The sequence below is a fragment of the Chelonoidis abingdonii genome, chromosome 1, assembly GCF_003597395.2.
Source record: "Chelonoidis abingdonii isolate Lonesome George chromosome 1, CheloAbing_2.0, whole genome shotgun sequence".
In the NCBI taxonomy this organism is placed as follows: domain Eukaryota; kingdom Metazoa; phylum Chordata; order Testudines; family Testudinidae; genus Chelonoidis; species Chelonoidis abingdonii.
In genome coordinates, this window is record NC_133769.1 from 155,718,510 (window position 1) to 155,735,525 (window position 17,016).

At 42.9% G+C, this 17,016-nt stretch overlaps 1 protein-coding gene across 3 annotated transcripts in view; it reads left to right on the plus strand.

Annotated features, from left to right (window-relative positions):
* GDAP2 (ganglioside induced differentiation associated protein 2) overlaps positions 1-17,016 on the plus strand; it is a 51,580-nt gene that overhangs the window by 2,729 nt on the left and 31,835 nt on the right. Inside the window, exons 2-6 of one of the 3 annotated variants that reach the window (XM_032773627.2) lie at positions 1,217-1,463; positions 3,351-3,490; positions 9,962-10,115; positions 12,085-12,173; positions 15,483-15,559. In XM_032773627.2, the coding sequence (XP_032629518.1) occupies positions 1,288-1,463; positions 3,351-3,490; positions 9,962-10,115; positions 12,085-12,173; positions 15,483-15,559 (636 nt within the window). In that variant the 5' untranslated portion in view covers positions 1,217-1,287. The remainder of the gene's footprint in view (positions 1-1,216; positions 1,464-3,350; positions 3,491-9,961; positions 10,116-12,084; positions 12,174-15,482; positions 15,560-17,016) is intronic. The other 2 variants (XM_032773628.2, XM_032773629.1) reach the window with 2 other exon arrangements.

The window sequence follows — 17,016 nt, forward strand, 5'->3', positions numbered from 1 at the left end:
TGATCTTCATATTCTGCTTGTGTTTGCAGTGGCGCAGGTTATTGAGGAGATGTGCTGTAGTTTTCTGTACTATTTGGAGTTTCCTGAGGGGTTTGTGTCCAGTATATTGCATTACTGTAGTCCAGACAGGAGTTGAAAAAAAGATGTGCATAATGGAGGCAAGATCATCATCTGCCAGGATGAGGCAGATTTGTCTACTCAATCAGAGATGATAGAAAGCATCATTTGAAAATGCTACTGTATAAGAAATTAGTGTCAGCGATGAATCTAGGAGCACTGCTAACCTGCAAGTCATTCTATCAATTTTTGTGGCTTTACAGAATGTCCAGGCTGATTCAGAGCAGGACTGGGAAAATGCATCATCTTTTTTACTACATGGGAAATAAGAGATTTTCAAAGTTGTTGCCAGTTAAATTAACTCAAAATTAAAAATTAACTGAACAGTAGCTTAAGTGCTGAACTTCCCAAGTCTTTGGAGGGGGCATGAGAGAAATAGACTTCAATTTGTATTAGTGACTGACAGTCCACTAGCCACTATTGATTTTTGCAAATTAGAGAGCAAGCAAATTTGACTGTTTTTGTTTTTAAAGTGTTTAAATGTTACTAAAGCACTAAGGGCCTGATCCTAAGAGGAGCTAAGCACCCTTAACTCTAAATGACTTCAAGAGCACTTTATTTGCAGTGGAGGATGCAGGATTGGATGTTTAAGTGTTAAGGTAGTCAGAAAAGAAAAATCTATCCTGTTATGTATACATAAGTGTGTATTTTTGTACCTTTTTTACTTAAAACACTGAATCACTTTTTCTTCAAATTTGATTTTTCTTTCTTAGGCTGAACTACAAATCTGCAAAATGTGGAATGTATAGATTCAGCATTTTATAAGATTCAAGTTCACAAGCCAATTGGAACATTTTATAGCGAAGAAAATGAGGGTTTTTTTCACCATTGGATAATTCAAAAACAGAATAATTATCTTAGCTCAGACTTTCCAAAACAATTCACCTTTGTACTGAGACCAAGCACAAACATTTAAAGATCAAAAAATGAAACCATACAGAGGATAGGTTAGGAATGAAATAGCCTGTGAATCTTAACTACATTGCTACCTGCAAATGCTTTAATTATTCTTCAGCTTTCCTTTATGAAAAGTCTAACTCTTCCAGAATTATTCTCAGTGAAAATCCAGGTCTATGATCCTATTTTTTCTCCTCTGAAGCACCAGAAAGACTCCAGTGAGCATTGGAGTGCTGAAGAGGTAGTGGAAAGAGGAGTTGCTGTTTCCATTCCATGGATCCCTTAGGTGCTCCTTCCCAATTTGTGGATATTGATTCTCTGCCAGCCTGGAATGACTACTGTGAGGCAGACCAACTGGACTCCCACAAAACTCAAGTTGAAAAACCCCAACTTGATGTTAGATCACCTTTCCCATACAGGCAAGACATCAATGCAAAAATAATATTGTGGTAAGTTCAAACTTGCTCTGACTTCTTAGATGCCACAGTAATGAATGCAGTGATGACAAAGTGCCTGAAAAATGGTAATCATCACAAAATAAAGCTCTTCACATGGTATGGATTTTTTCTCCTTTTTGTCTCGCTTTCTTCTCTGCATTCCTATCGTAGAATAATGGGGTATCCTTTCCTGTACTGTCCTCAGTGTGTGTCATTTTTTCTTCTTCTCTGTCTCTCTGCCTCCATATGCTTTCTTTGTTGTATTCTGTCTCCATATTCTTCTTCCAAAATTTGTCTATCTCAATGGTGTCTCTGTGCTAACTTACCCCATCTATGTCATCTCCTCTCCCTCGCCCACCCACTCACACTTATCAACACCTAATTTCCAGAGGACTACACCTATCAGCAGAAGACAAGTATGAAAAGTAGGGGCACCCTGAGGACCAGGAATAAAGAGAAGAGCCACCCGCCCCCCCTTTTCCCAGCTGCTAAGAAGGGGGGTTGGGATTTCTTGGCTTTGCTCGGGTGTCTCGTTCACGTGAACCTCCAGATCATAGGTGTCTGGTAAATTTGAAGATCAGCCCTTTCTCCAACCCCTTCTGGTTGCTGCACAGAAGAAGGATCATTCTCTCTGGCTTTATCTCTGCCTGTTCACCCCAGATCCTCCTAGCTGTTGCAAACATGGGTGGGTAGGGGCACTGTTGCTCTATCCTTCTCCTTCTAAGCCTCAGTTTCTTCCTTCAGTTCCTGTCTCTGATCCTACTTACAGCTTTCCATTGAAGCATCAGAGTGCAAGTGACCAGATTCCTGTCAGTTTCACAGTTGCCCAGAGGTTTTTTTTAATGGTAAGATAGATGCACTTAAACTGACTGGGTGAAGACTAAGAGACAGCACTGTATTAGTAACAGCCTGTTCATGATTAGAAGGCTTTCTTTAAAATCAGAGCTCTACAGTTTCAAAAGAGGCTCCTTTGCTCTGAGGAGCCAAGGCTGGTCCACTGGATCAGATGCAGCGTTTGACAGGCTCCAGGAACAGGGGTAATATATTGGCATCAGGGAGACTAGAGACAGACCCACTGGGCCTCACAAATATTACCCTTTGCCCACCTCAAATATCATTGTTCCCTCCATATTCCCATTTGCCATAGGGAAAGTCAGGGATGAATCCTTGCTCTGTTATCATACCACCGATAAGACCCTCATTGCTATATTAAAAATCCAGGAAATTCCATAAGCAAAATATTAAGTAAAATTAAGTGCGTGTAATATATCCTCTCTGTATCCTCAAAAACAAGAAAATCCCAAGTTATGAGACTCTCTAAACTTTACCCTAATGCCTACACTGCACATTTCCAGTCACAGACTCTACATCATTGCAAGGAACTTATTTCTGCTTCCACGTGATGAACAAACATGCTACACACAACACATTAATTTCTCTCAAAGTTTAACATGGAATTTCTTTACAGTTCACTGCTTAAGTGAACAATGTGTTGTTTATTGGGGAAGCGTGAATTTGCAGTTACGGTTGTACTGTGAGGGAGAATTATGGGTTGCATGTAGTCTGTTTCCATACTAGTTGGAGGTAGAGTGAAGTTCACTGTGAAGATTCTGAGTCTGTGGATATGTAGTGCATGGGCATTAGGGTATGATTAAGAAATTACCTGGAAACTTGACTTTTCATTGTTTAAGATTTCATTGTGAGGATGCCGTGTTTTACCAGCTTTAATTTCTTCTAAACTATACTTCTGTTTGTGGAACATATCTCTCAAGCAGGGTGAGAGAGAGGAGTACAGTGTATCATGAAACAAGGCAATAGTAACCCCTTAGCAGTCCAGAAGAACTTCGGTGGTGCCAAACTCATGTATCTAACCTGCACTCAATGGCTTTGTTTCCTCAGGAAAGGAAACGTAGCATTACTGAACTGCACAGCCATAGTAAACACCAGCAATGAATCTCTCACAGATAAGAATCCGGTATCTGAGAGCATCTTTATGCATGCTGGTCCCGACTTGAGGGATGAACTCCAGAAACTCAAAGGTAAGGAGAATCCTGCTGTATAGCAATGCAGCTGCCACCATGTAACATGTAGCAGAAGTATCTGAGTTTGAAGTGCAAGGAAGGTGCAGAAAAGACATGTACCTTTATTTCCTTTACCTGGTTTTAATGTGAAATGTAGTCAGGCCAAAACTTCCCCCTATAGTAGACAATTCCCCCATTTGTAATTCAGAATACAGATCCCTAGAAGCTTCTGGCAGCCGTTTAAGTTGCTTAGCTCTTATTTTCAGACTATGACACAATTGTCCCTTTGTTATCTGAGGCTGCTTGAAGTTTGAAGTTATCTAAAAGAGCAGTTATAAAAGTTCTTGCTGCAGAGACTGAACTTGTATGAATACTAATTTTGCTGTACTGCCCCTTTTTAAGGAGATGCTCAGGGAGTCTTGTAGTTCACCCCAACAAAAATTCAAACTCAACAAGAATTCATGTTGAGTAGGTTCTGTACATGCTGCTAGCCTGCAGCCATGCAATCTAATCTTTTAGGAACCAATGTCTAGTAACGGATAAATTGTTGCTGCCCTGCATGATAAAATAGAGCCTCACTTCTTAATCAATTCTTTCATTTTTCCCTGTGCTAAATCAGAAATAGTTCCACAAGCCAGTTTAATAATATTGAAAGAAGAACCCTATTGGAAGGCTGGCAATTTTGCTTTTCTAGAGAGAAATACTCTTTGAATTATGGACTTGTCTTTATCTGGATACTTCTGTATCACCTGTCTAGTATTTTAGCACCTTGCACACACTAACCAAGTTATCTTCATACAGCCCTCCCATTTTGCAGGTGAGTGACTGAGACAGAGTTTAAACAACTTCCCTATAGTCTGCAGGAAGTTTTGGCACAGCTGAGAATTGAATACAGATCTCCTGAACCCAGTATAGTGCCTTAACCACAAAATCATCTTGATCCTTCTGTAGGCAGTGAGTCCAAGCCTTTCCCCTGCAGTAGAGAAGTGGTGATTATGTCAGTTTTCCAAGACACACAAGAAGAGGCATAATATTCCTAATCCAGACTATGCCAGCCATTTAAATTAAGGTGGGATTAGTTTCTTCTGTTTATATAGTTACCTCATTTTCCTGATTTAACTTCTTTCGTCTGAGTAACTCAATCAAAGGGAAGGGAAAGTAAATCTGCAAATGACAGAGGATTCTGTGCACAATAAGGAATGTCCTTTGTAGTCAGGCATAGTTGAAGTCTGGTAGATATTGGAGGATGACCTAGATCCCTGGAACTGCAAGTTTGAATCCCAGCAGATTTGATGTACCTCTTCGTCCTTTAGAGGTAAATGTAAGACACTTGCTTCTTCCTCTGGAGTAGAATGGAGAGAGGTCTCTCTGCTCTGCTGGGCACTCTTTGTAAGAATTGGAGTCAGCGTCTGTCGTCTCCGCAATTTCTTCTTCCCATACTGGTTAGTGTGCTGTCTGCTGTCCTCCGCCCCTGAAGTAGCAATATTTAATTGGAATCCATAGTCTCCCAATATATCTGTAACACATCCTTCAGACTAGTTGTGCTAGATTGCTGATGGTTTCCAGGAGAGTACTGCAGGGTCGATGAAAAAAAACTGACACCACTGTTAGATTTAAGAGAGAACCCTGCTGGGGTATTGAGAGGAGAGGAAGGCTGTGCCACAAATAGTGGAATTTCCACTTTAGTGACTTGAACACAAGAGAAGTAGGAGATACTGACTGAGTTCACTTAGTAAGTTAAACATGTAATCCCTTTGTCACCTGTACCCTTGAAATTGCGTTGGACTTTCTTCTTTTTTTAGTCTCACGCTGTTCTGTGTAGCAAAAGGTCTTGGAGAGAAGTGATACTGTGGTCCCAAGTCCCAGAATGAGAGTGTAGCAATGATGACTTTCAGTTTTCCTTATACCTTTCAAGGTAACGGCACACGTATTTCCCCCTCCATTGTCCCTTAAGGGTACCCACTTATAGGTTTCTGGCTCACAGCTGTCACATCTCATTCCCTTCTGACTGGAGTCTTTAAAGCTGTGCAGCTTCCTGATCTACACTGATATTCCCAGCAAGCCAGACTGCTTAGCTAGTGCTTTGCTTTCTCTGTGAAGGCTATGACCAATATATGGCCAACAGTTATAAGTTACTACACAGCTCTTTCTAAGCAAGCACTTTTATTCTTAAGGTAAAAGCATTATAGAGAGAGCCAATGAAAACCTACACACATGCCACAAAGCTTACTAGAGGTCACCCCAACTCCAACATAGGGCTGGTAGCTGTAAGTCCTTTAGCCCTTAGAATGGGGTTTTCCCTGTTCTTGCAAGTTCATGTCAGCCTTCAGATCAGGAGCCAGATCAAAGGCTCTGAGTCAGTTTAAGCTCAGGGCTGTTTATCCAAAAGTCCTTTCTTTTTCTGGTGGTCTCTGGAGGATCCGGTTTGAACCAGAATATATGAACCACAGAAGGTGGTACCTTTCTGGAGGTGTTATAACCTGAGTGATTTGCCTTCATCGTCCCCTACTGGCTTCACTTCCTGGAGGAGCTGTGGTAACACTTTCCCCCATAGAGTGCACCCAGTCCCTGGCCCACAATGATATATAAACCATTCATTCACTTAAATACAGTATGATCTCCCAAAGATATTGCAGGAAGTTTCACTATCTATCACATGCTCTTCCCACCCATTTGTATCCACTTTCTCTAAGCCCTGAGAAAGAGTCACACTTAAAGCATGTGATATGCTACTCTTGTTCAAGCCTGGAGGCACCAAGTGCTTTCTTGATGGCTCAGCTGACCCCTATGTCCCTGGGAACAGTCTGTTCAGCTTCCTCTAATTCAGAAATACTTCAGGGAGGGGCTCAGATTTCTGGATGAATTTTTGTCAGTTTATCATCTTAGTCTACTGCATCTTAGACAGCACTGTTCGTATAGTAACAGTCTTCCAAATGCTGTGAGGTCTATCAGATGGCTCTGTTTTCTCCAAAACATTCTTTACATGGAAAAATCTGAGTCTTCCATCTAATGTCTAGACCAATGACTAGGTAAAATGAGATCTTGGCTCTGTTACCGATTTTGCTACCTGGTTACTGTTACCTTGGGCAACTCACTTTGCCACTGTGCTTTGCTCCTGATTTGTGAAGTAGGGGTAATACTTGTGACAGATCTGAGAAACACAGGCATGTCTTGAGACTACCGTATTTAATGTTAGTATTCTTATCTGTTTATTTGAGCCAGCCCTTGAAATCCATGAAAATCTTCAGACTATTATTTATTGATGGGCCCCAAAATGTTCAGACCCTTGTATCAATAAGCATTGTGTTCCTGGCTTGCTAAGTGGATTCCCTGTAGAATCTAGAATGACTGGGAGGTGATTAATCTGCAAAAACCCAAGCCTGGCTATGCAGATGCTCAGCCTTTGAAGTCTTACCCACAGTGGAAAGGGAGACAGTATGTGGTTTTACCTGTTTCAGAAGGCCTGGGAACAAAAAGAGGTTTTTTTGGTAGAAAGGCTGAGTTTGAACTGACTGATAGGGAACTTCTTGAGCTAGAAACTGGTGTGTCCTGATAACCAAAAGAAGCAAAGCCTTGGAGAAGGGTTTGAAAGGCTTTGGAACCTATCAGGACTCCCACGAGGGCTGATGGGGTCCTTCTGGTAAGCTTAAGTATACGTTTTAGATCTTTTTATTGTTTTTTATGGTTTGTTTTAGGTTTTTGTCCTTAAATAAAGATGTTTGCTTCAAAAGAATTGTTTGGTTACGTATAACCACTGGAATACACTGGTCATAGCCTTTGAAGAGAGCAAAGTGCAGGTTTTGGAGTTTAGTCAAAACCTGCTGTGTCGGGGAAGTGCAAGGGGACTGAAATCCTAAACGCCTAGTCAGGAGGGAGAGAGATGTGGGTCCTTGGCCAGAGACCTGGGAGGGTCACCTTGAGACCTGAGAGGGCAGTCCTTGCGCAGTCCACTGGGGTGGGGGTCAAAGGTGCAATTATTCCAAAACTATAACGTTGCTCAGTGTGCTTAATTGTCAAATTCTTCTACGCCACATTGAGATCTGTGGGTGGAATGCACTGCTGAAGTGTACACTAAGATGAATATTATTACATCAGGTTAGTTTTTTTACTTCTCTCCCTCTTTCATTTCCCAGCGTGTGCTCCTGTCAAGATTTTATCTAGTTTTGCATAGGAAAAAAATGTTTGGGGAACAATCTCTCTTCCCTGGGCTGCTTCTGCCCCCACTCCCCCAATCAAACTGATCACATCCTGGATGGGTCTAGAACAGTGGTTCGCAAACTTCATTGCACCGTAACCCACCTTCTGACAACAAAACTTACTACATGACCCCAGGAAGGGGAGCCCAAGCCCACCCTAGCCCCGTCACCCCAGGGGGAAGGAGAAAAGCTGAAGCCAGCCCTGGCCAATGGGTCTCAGGCTTGGCTCCAGCAAGTCTATCACCAGCCGTGGTGACCCCATTAAAATGTTTGAGAACCCCTGCTCTAGAACAATAAGGAAAGAATAGAGACTTTTAGGTGGGATTCACAAAGGTTCTTAAGTGCCAAGGTCCTGTTTTTAGGCAACGTTGAGATCCACCAAACTCCCACTTGGCTGCCGCCTAAACTTCCTCAGTGCCTAAATTATTGTAGTAAAAATTCTCTAGGCACCTGTTTCTTTTTCTGGTCATGCACACTGCTGCCTCACTCTGGGCATTTGGGTGCCTCTCTGCTGCCTAAGACCCCATGCAGTACACAAATCACAGGAAGATAGGTGCTCCTCTATCTAACACAGCATGGGACCCGATCAAGTTGGCATGGTCAGAGGCCTCAGAGTTCCACACAAAACGGGCAGGAGGAGGAACTCCCTTCTAACCTTCAGCCCAGTGGTTAGGATACTCTTCCAGGGAGTGGGAGACGCTGGTTCAATTCTCCTCTTTACCTGATGAGAAGGGAATTTCAGTCGGGATCTGCTGGCTCAGCAAAGTGCTCTGAACTCTGATTTATGGATATTCTGATGTGGATCTCCCTTAATCTCTCCCCTTGAAGTTGTTCCATTCTCTAACCTGTGACCTCCCTATTCTGCTACTGGTTTCCATTGAGAAACCTGCAGAAGGAGGAAGTGTGTTGTATTGAGAGCCAGGATTGGGAGGAGGAGCAATTGCCCTACTCAGTGTTTTCAGCACTCAACAAGGGGTGGGGGAAGTAGCAGCTGGGAGTGGGCTGGGACTATTGTTGAGAGGGAGCGAATGCTCCTCAGTTCTGTGGTGCAGAACACTGAAAATTTTTATTAAAGCTGATGTTAAAAAAAAAAAAAAAAAAATTATATCGTACACAGGTTAAGAAAAGAGTGTCTCTACATCTGGGTATTGCAGATAATCTAAGCACTAAGTTTGTTTTAGACAGTCATAAGATACATACCCTAATATAACTCTCACTCGTCAATGGGAGTAAATTCTTCTCCTTAAGTGGGGCTGGAATAGTTTAAGCCAGTCTTGTGCTGATGGATTCTGAGAGTATTTCTCACCCTTAAGGGGAGACATGAGGGGAAAAAAACATCTTGTAGCTCCTGGCTAGTACATTGGCTCTTCTATCTTTCTTTAAAGATGCAAGAAGTTTGGTCCACTGAAATAGATTTGAGCTCAGATCACTCTCTGCAAAGTACATAGTGTACTACTGGTTGTGAAATAGATGCTTCTAAATGGTCCCCAGAACACTACCAGTATGTGAGGGGAAAAATGGTTCCCAGAAAGCTACAGTGTATGCTATGCCGTCTGTGGGAGACAAGTTGTCCAAGAGGAAAGGAATGAAATAGAACAATAGAAAATGTAAACAGAATACCCAGAAACCTCTCTGAACAGTGAGATCTGTCAGGCATCTCTGGAGACATTCAAAACTGGGCTGATGAAAATCTTGTAGAACAAACCACAAAGCACAATTATGCGCTGTGTTCCAATGTGATGTTGGGGAAACGTGCTGTTAGGGCTTGTCAATCTCTAATAGCTTTGACAACCACAAGTTGCCTGATTAAAAGGACCACGTCAGTCTGCTATACCAAGAAATTTAATCAAACAGCAGTCTCCTAAAAACAAAGCCTTTCAGAAGAGCTGAGTTTGTGTTTGTCTGCAAAGCATGTTTCTACTGCAGCTGTCTTGCCAAGTTAATATACTGCTTTTTTTGTGAGGGGGAGCGGGTTTCAGGCCTACATGTGAGAACTGCAGTCAAGGTACACAGCCTCTCCAGTGACTTGGTGCTTCTGTTCTACTCCTTGAGTGCTTAGCTTCTGAGAAGCAGAGTGGAGCTAGTACACCTCACCGCATGTCCCCAGGCTGGCTGAGTGCTGCTGTAGCAGCTTGTCGTCTTGTGGTACAGGAACTATGGGAGACAAAGAAACCAATGAAGTGGAAGTGATTTGCTGCAAGGTGGGGTTTGGTGTGGGGATGAAGAGAAGTGAGTTGCTTTACTCCCTGCCCTACCAAGACTTGAGTGTATTATCCTTTGTATGTTTCTTTAGGATGCCGGACGGGGGAGGCAAAACTGACTAAAGGATTTAACCTGGCTGCACGATTCATTATTCACACTGTGGGACCCAAATACAAGAGCAGATATCGCACAGCAGCTGAGAGCTCCCTGTATAGCTGCTACCGCAATGTCCTACAGCTTGCAAAGTAAGCACATGGCAATTTGGGCCAGGGTCTGTTATCCATAATATATGCTGCTTCTGGGCTACCTGGTGTGGGCGGAGTCCAGGTGGGTACGAATGCCCATCAACACATTCTCAGACCTGGGCAGAGTCTGGGACCACTCTGCTACCTCACTTATGTGCTCGGGGGCATGAGTTGCCATTCTGAAGGGAGAATACACACGCATAATTGACTTTGTATCAGATCATCAAGACATGTATCCCAGCCTGGCCAAATGATAATACTGATTGCCTAGGGGAAAGGCAGACTTCTCTTCCCACTTCACCTTCCAAACAGTGCAGAAGGCCAGGAATGTACTGCTTTATATTTGGAGAGGGGAGAATCTGTTCTACTCCTGTGGTGAACAGCTGATCCCCTGAAGTCTGAGATGCACATATGCTGCTCTAAGCCTCCTGTAGTGATGTGTGACTACAATGTGAAGAAGCACTTCCTTTTTATGGTGTTACTTATACCTTGCAGAAAATCCTATAAAATCTTCACACTGTGAATCAGGGTGTTTCTAAATCCATAAATGTTTAGTTTATGACTTTTACCTTGTTTTATCTTTGATTGTTTCTGATGTTAATATATTTAAGTATGTTTTATACTTTTGGGCTTTTGAATTCTTGAAAGTTATTTTCTTATGACTGCTACTGTCATTTTAGCAACACCTTATTATAAAGAGTGAACAAGGAGCAACATCTGGGAATGGAGCTTTGTGGTCTCTTAGGGAGAGGGGAAAACAACTTTTCTAGATATTCGAAGATCTGTTTGTTACGGTGCAATGATAGTTGCTTTGTAGTCAAGTTTACACCTGAGTTTCCATAATAAGACCACTTTTTTCCAGAATCCCCCAATCTTCTCAAATCTGTAGTTTTATGTGCCTTAAAACTGGTAGCTAGGTCTGGGCCTCAGGAGAATTTTCCTGCAAACTTTGAAGTGATTTGGACAAGAGGTTTCTGAATTATGACACCCTGAAAATAGAGTGCAAGAAAGACTTAATTTTTCTATTATTGGGGGAAATAATGGATTTTGGTACAAAGTAGCAAAGCAGGAAAAAAATAAAACTTAGTTTACTAGATGGCATTAGGTGGCAGTCACCTTTCAAAAGTAACTAACTGTGGACTTTGTAAAGTTGGCAGTCACCAGCTTTGATCTTGGTATAGCATATGAAATATTTGCTGGAGACATGCACTTTTCACTTCTTAAGAAAGGTCTCTGAGCTTGTCCTTGCTGCAGGGAAAGGGCCAACAATGTAACTGATCGCTCAGAGCGCTTGTCAGTGCAAAAATTATAATTATTCCACCCAGAGGGCAGTGTGGAGGACCCAAGAAGCTTCCTAAGATTTCTCATGGATTCTAGCCGCCAGCAGACCTAGCAGGCCCCACAGGAAAGAGGGAATACTCTCGTGGTTTCCTTCCCTCCATTTTCACCAACGCTCTGTTGATCCTCTTGATTTGCAGCAGTGGAAATCCTTTTTGGCAAACAGGAGACTAGTCAAGTTGATAAGACAGGGAAAAGCTAGTGCTTCTCTCCTGCCTCACTCCTAAGAACCCATTCTCTGCATCTCCCCTTCTGTTCCTGGCAGAGCCCACCTGCAGACAGCAGTTTTCCAATGGACTGAGTGGGGGAGTGGCTTATGGGGAGCTTGGTTTGAGTTAAGAGGAAGTGGTCCATGTGGGAAGGGACGTTCAGAAGCAAATCAGGGGAGAAAGTTGGGGGCAAGTAGTGTTTCTCTGCCTTCTCCACCTAGTGAACCTCCTGTGGCTCATAAGGTGGGAATCCCTCTGCTGCAAACCAGAAGAGGTTCCTCAAGTAGAGAGGAGGAATGTGTTAGTACCTTATCCTGCCCACTGAGCTGCTTCTTGCCTCCTCCATACCTTCTGCCAATAACTCACTCTTGTATGAGGTTCTTGTTTTCATGTCTGGGTTTCTTTTCTCTTCTTGACTTCAGGGAGCAGGCAATGTCCTCAGTGGGATTCTGTGTCATAAACTCTGTGAAAAGAGGCTACCCTTTGGAGGATGCAACCCATATAGCACTGCGTAAGTAGGTCTTGAAAGGTCGCTGCGTCCTAACAGTACACCAGCTGGAGCCCAGTGTTGTGCACATTAGACATAAATAACAGCACAGTGTTGGAGCATTTGGGGATGCGGGTGTTAAGCAGCAGAATGTTGGGGAAGTAGTGTGGCCTTCCAGTGGGTCAAAGTCAGTAGAGATGTATATTCAGGCGTAGACCTGGCAAATGCCTAGGTGTTTCAGTCAGCGTTGTTTTGCCAGAAGCCTGCATTTCTACCAGAAGTAGAAACTGACCCAGTGTTTGAAAATCTTCCTGTTTTAGCTGTATGTACCCACTAGATGGCATGTGAATACAGAAGAGCCTTCAAAGTGAAAAGAGGAGCTGGGAGAGACTTATGAAAGGAAGGTGGCCTTATGACTGCCTGTGCTTTTCAACCACAGCAGCAGTGGCCCCTGTGAGATTTTTGCTGTGGTTTAATCCATTTACATGAGAATTTCACTGCAGGAAATGTATGGAAATTCATCCTCTTTTTCTCTAAACTGCTGCTATTGCTTGAAAAGTCCTTCGTTGATTTAATTTGTTTGGATTTTGTTCTCTAACCTAGTAACACCCCTTCCTTGCTGCTCTCAGTCTCTGCACATCCATACAATCCAAAAATGTTCTGTGAAGTGCTGACCTTTTGTTTCTTCCTGTCCAAATGACTAACTGATGAGAGCTGACAAGATCACAGCCTAAGGGCCCCATCTACACCACAAGGGCATCCCAGTCTGGGGACCTGGTTACAAAACAGTTTTCTCTTGATGGGAACTTGGCCACATCCTTACGTTATGCTAAAGCTTTGGATAGTCCAAGAAAGCAGGAGAGAGTAAATAGTATAAAATCTGTAAATCACAAGAGAATCACTTCTAATTTAAAATGCTTTTTGAAGTTTTCTCCAAGGCATCAGCAGTACTTTACATCTGCGGCAGGCCAGCAGGGGTGCACAATTGGATGCTACAGTGAAAGGCCCTTCAAAGTGAGTGACAGATGTCACCATAAGTCTCTCTTCTCCAGTGCATCAGAAAATCGTTGGAGTTTCTTATTTCTAAATTCATTGCCCTTTATGGTGGTGTTTTGGTTTGTTTGTGAGGCTTTGTGCTGATGAACCAGCTTTGGAGCAGCCTCTACTATTGAAGATTAGCTTGTGTGCAGTGTGGGGTTGCTTGAGGTGCCTGGCTTTCCTGGAAACTTGCAGTGCATGTTGGCTTGTTCTGGGACTTTCGCTCAACATACGTTAGTAACCTCTTCTGGAAGTAGTTCAGAGAATGGAGCTTGGCTCATGAGGGAATGGATTGAGTTGGCCTTGTGGGTCTCTGGGAACACATTTCACATCTCTGCCACTCCTTCTTTCTGGAAATTATCCAGGCTTCTCTATGTTCACAGGCAGTGAGACCACAGATTCAGTTGCTGACACCTTGTGATTGTTGTCCTACTTTTAGAGCCAATGTTTTTGTTTTTCATACCCATTTCCAGTTTACTATAAAGGGAAGCTTGCATGGAGAGAAGATCTTTCACCCTGTGTTGAATGCCCCATTGTGCAGTGTCCAATACCTAGAAAGTAACAAGCTCCCAGCCCCAAGAGACTTGCATTCTAAATGAGAGAAAATACAGTTCAGAGTCATCAGGTGAGGGTCTGTTCTCAAAATAAGATGTTGGCTTTTTTTTGCACCTTAATTAATGTTGATGGGTCTTGCAGATGTGTGTAGAGAAGGATTTGGGTAGAGAAAAGGTGGCCATTCAGCGTTTAGGGAGGAGACTGTTCCCAGCAAGAGTGGCAGCATGGAAAATCCAAAGATGAATGGGACAAATATGATGTCCAAAAGATGTGGAGAGGAGGGAGGCTTGACCAAAACAAAGAATGTGGGAGAGGGAGTAGAGAGAACTGGGAGCAGAATTTTAAGTAGAAGCAAAATTTGTGCAGAACCTTGAAGGTAAATTCCAGAAGCATGAACTTAGATGATCACTGTACCAGTGAAGGGATTTGAATCTGAGTGTGGCATGGTCAGAGGGTTGCAGTAAAAGGCTTTCAGTGGACTGTTTGAAGGAAGGAGGTGAGAAGCCAGACATTCTTGTCTGAGCTACTGCAGTCACTGCATGGACAAATGGGCTGAGAGAAAAGGACAGCTTTTGAGTGATCCCATGAAGGAAGAAATGACGTCATCAACAGTGTGTAGGCAAGTATCATTCTGGGATGTATTAACAGGAGTGTTGTATGTAAGATACAGGAGGTTATTGTCCCACTCTACTCAGTCTTGGGGCATCTGCTGGAGTGCTGTATTCACCTCTGGACACCATGCTTTTGGGAAGATGTGGGCAAATTGGAGACAGTCCTGAAGAGAACAACAAAAATGATAAAAGGGTTTGAAAATCTAACCTATGAGGAAAGGTTTAAAAACTGGGCATGTTTAGTTTTAGGAAGAAAAGACTGAGGGAGAGCCTGATAAGGGTATTTGGATACGTTCAGGCTCTTACAAAGAAACTGTGATCAGTTGTTCTCCATGTCCACTGACGGTAGGACAAAAAGGAATAGTCTTAGGCTATGGCTACATATGCAGGTTTTAGCGACACGGCTCTGACACTACAGCCGTGCCACTAAAAGGCGCGCAATGTAGCTACCGTTTGTCAGCTCTCCTGCCAACAAAAGACTTCCACCGCCAATGAGCAGCATTAGCTGTGTCAGCAGGAGAGTGCTCCTGGCGACAAAGTGCTGTTCACACCGGTGCTTGTCGGTGGCAAAACTTTTGTCTTTCAGGGGAAGGGGGCAGTTAACACCTCTGAATCACAAAAAGTTTGTCTTTCAGTAGTATTAATCTGCAGCAAGAGAGATTTATGTTAGGTATTAGGAAAATCTTTCTAACTGTAAGAGGGGTTCAGCTCTGGAATAGGCTTCCAAGGAAGGTGATGGAATGCCCATCACTGGAGGTTTTTAAAAGCAGTTTGGACAAAACTGTCAGGAATGGTCTAGGTTTAGTTGGTCCTGCCTCACCATGGGGGGCTGGACTTGATAACTTTGCAAGGTCCCTTCCCGTTCTACATGTCTCTGATTTCTATGATTCTATAACTATGGGTATTCTTAATATCTAGCAAACTGTCTTTTTGTGTGTGCCCACTCCACTGTGTATGGTGCTCTTAGCTACCCATTAGGGTCCTGCTGTGAGGTGAGGGCTTTCCCCCACTTGCAGATAGAGGGAGCATCTTTCGTATATGCCTATAGCTAGTGAGTGTCCCTGATTGTAGCTGAGATTGTAAATCAGTCTCCCTGTTTGCTCAATGTATTTAATTCTCTTGCTCACAGGCACAGTCAGAAGGTTCCTGGAGATTCATGGGGAAACCCTGGAGAAGGTGGTGTTTGCAGTCTCTGAGATTGAACAGGTATTTCTCGTCATTATTCATCCTGCCAAAGTTCTTAGTATGTTCTAATTCTTAGGTCACTGGAGCATTGTAGACTTTTTGTCCCGTATGTTGTAGTGTGAAGCTGAAGACCAGTTTCCCCATCCTCAAGTTGTTACATCTGACTTTCATCATGACTGTTGGTTCCTCTGCATCCCTTTCAGTTTCCTCCCAGATGTTTCACCAAAAGCACCTCTCCTAGTTTCTTGCTTTTCACATTCTCACTGGTAGCTGCAGATGCAGTCCAAACCACCCCACTTGTTACTTACAGGTTCCTGACTCATCACCTGGGCACTAGCATGAGGGACTTGGGTTAGATGGGATATTTGTGCAAGATGGTTTTTGGCTGTAAGAAGGCAGAGCAAGTCACTATATTCAAAATTCCCACCTTGCTTCCCTCCTGCTAAAAATCCTCCCTGCTCCTAAGATTAGCATCCCCACAGATCCTCCCACAAACACCTAGAAACTGGCTGTTTCAGACATTACTTGGAGAAATTAGCTAACTATTGTTCTGTTTCTAAGACAAAAAGCCTTTGGCAGTTTGAATATTGACATTCTTCCATGTCTTCTCAATGTATTTGTGTAGAGCACTTCCTACTAATATGTGTCTAACACAGCAAATCCAGTGTTCTTCGCACTGGGATCTGGAATATATCTTGTACTATCTTAAGAACAATCTGGGTTTTTAAATGGAAAGGCTTTCTCCAAGTTCAGCTGCTAATCGCTTCCCTCATATTTCTCTATCAGAGATCATCCTCTACCCTTGCTTGGCCCTGGGGTGGCCAAAATATAGCCAGCAAGTGCCCTCTTCTTTAAAAGAGATCCAGCCTACCGAAATGACAGAGCATGATATGCTGTGCTCCAGCTTGATCCAAGCAGCCTTTGTTAGGATCTTTCATCCTTGCAGACTATTTTTTTATTTCAAGAAAAGGGGTGGCTGCAGTCTACCCCAGTTGATGTAAATTAAAGGCAGCCCCCTCTCTAGGTCAGTTGTCAATGTGGCATGGGATTAGGCATTATTTGATTGGCCCTGCAAACAAGTCTCAACACTTAAGAGTTTCAGGGTTCCTACCTTCCAATCAAATTAATGTTTGCTGGCTTGTATTTGCCCAAGGTGAATCTCACTTTATCTCCTTAGCAAGCTTCTTATCTTCTTAGGCCCCACTATATTTCTGTTTCCTCTGTTTTGCTTTCACCTGTGGAAATACAGGCATAGATAACAATAATAACTTAAAGGAAAGAATCGAACTAAACATGAAGCTTTGACTAAGCATCAGAGGGTTAAAAAGGTATAGCAATCTTGAAGTATGTGAAGGGAGTTAGAGATGAGGAGGAAGATTTCTTTAGGAAGGTATCATTAGCAATAATGGATTGAAATTGAGAGGGAAAGTGTAGGCTGATAATATCAGACACAGATATACTGAAGGGGTGACCTGCAG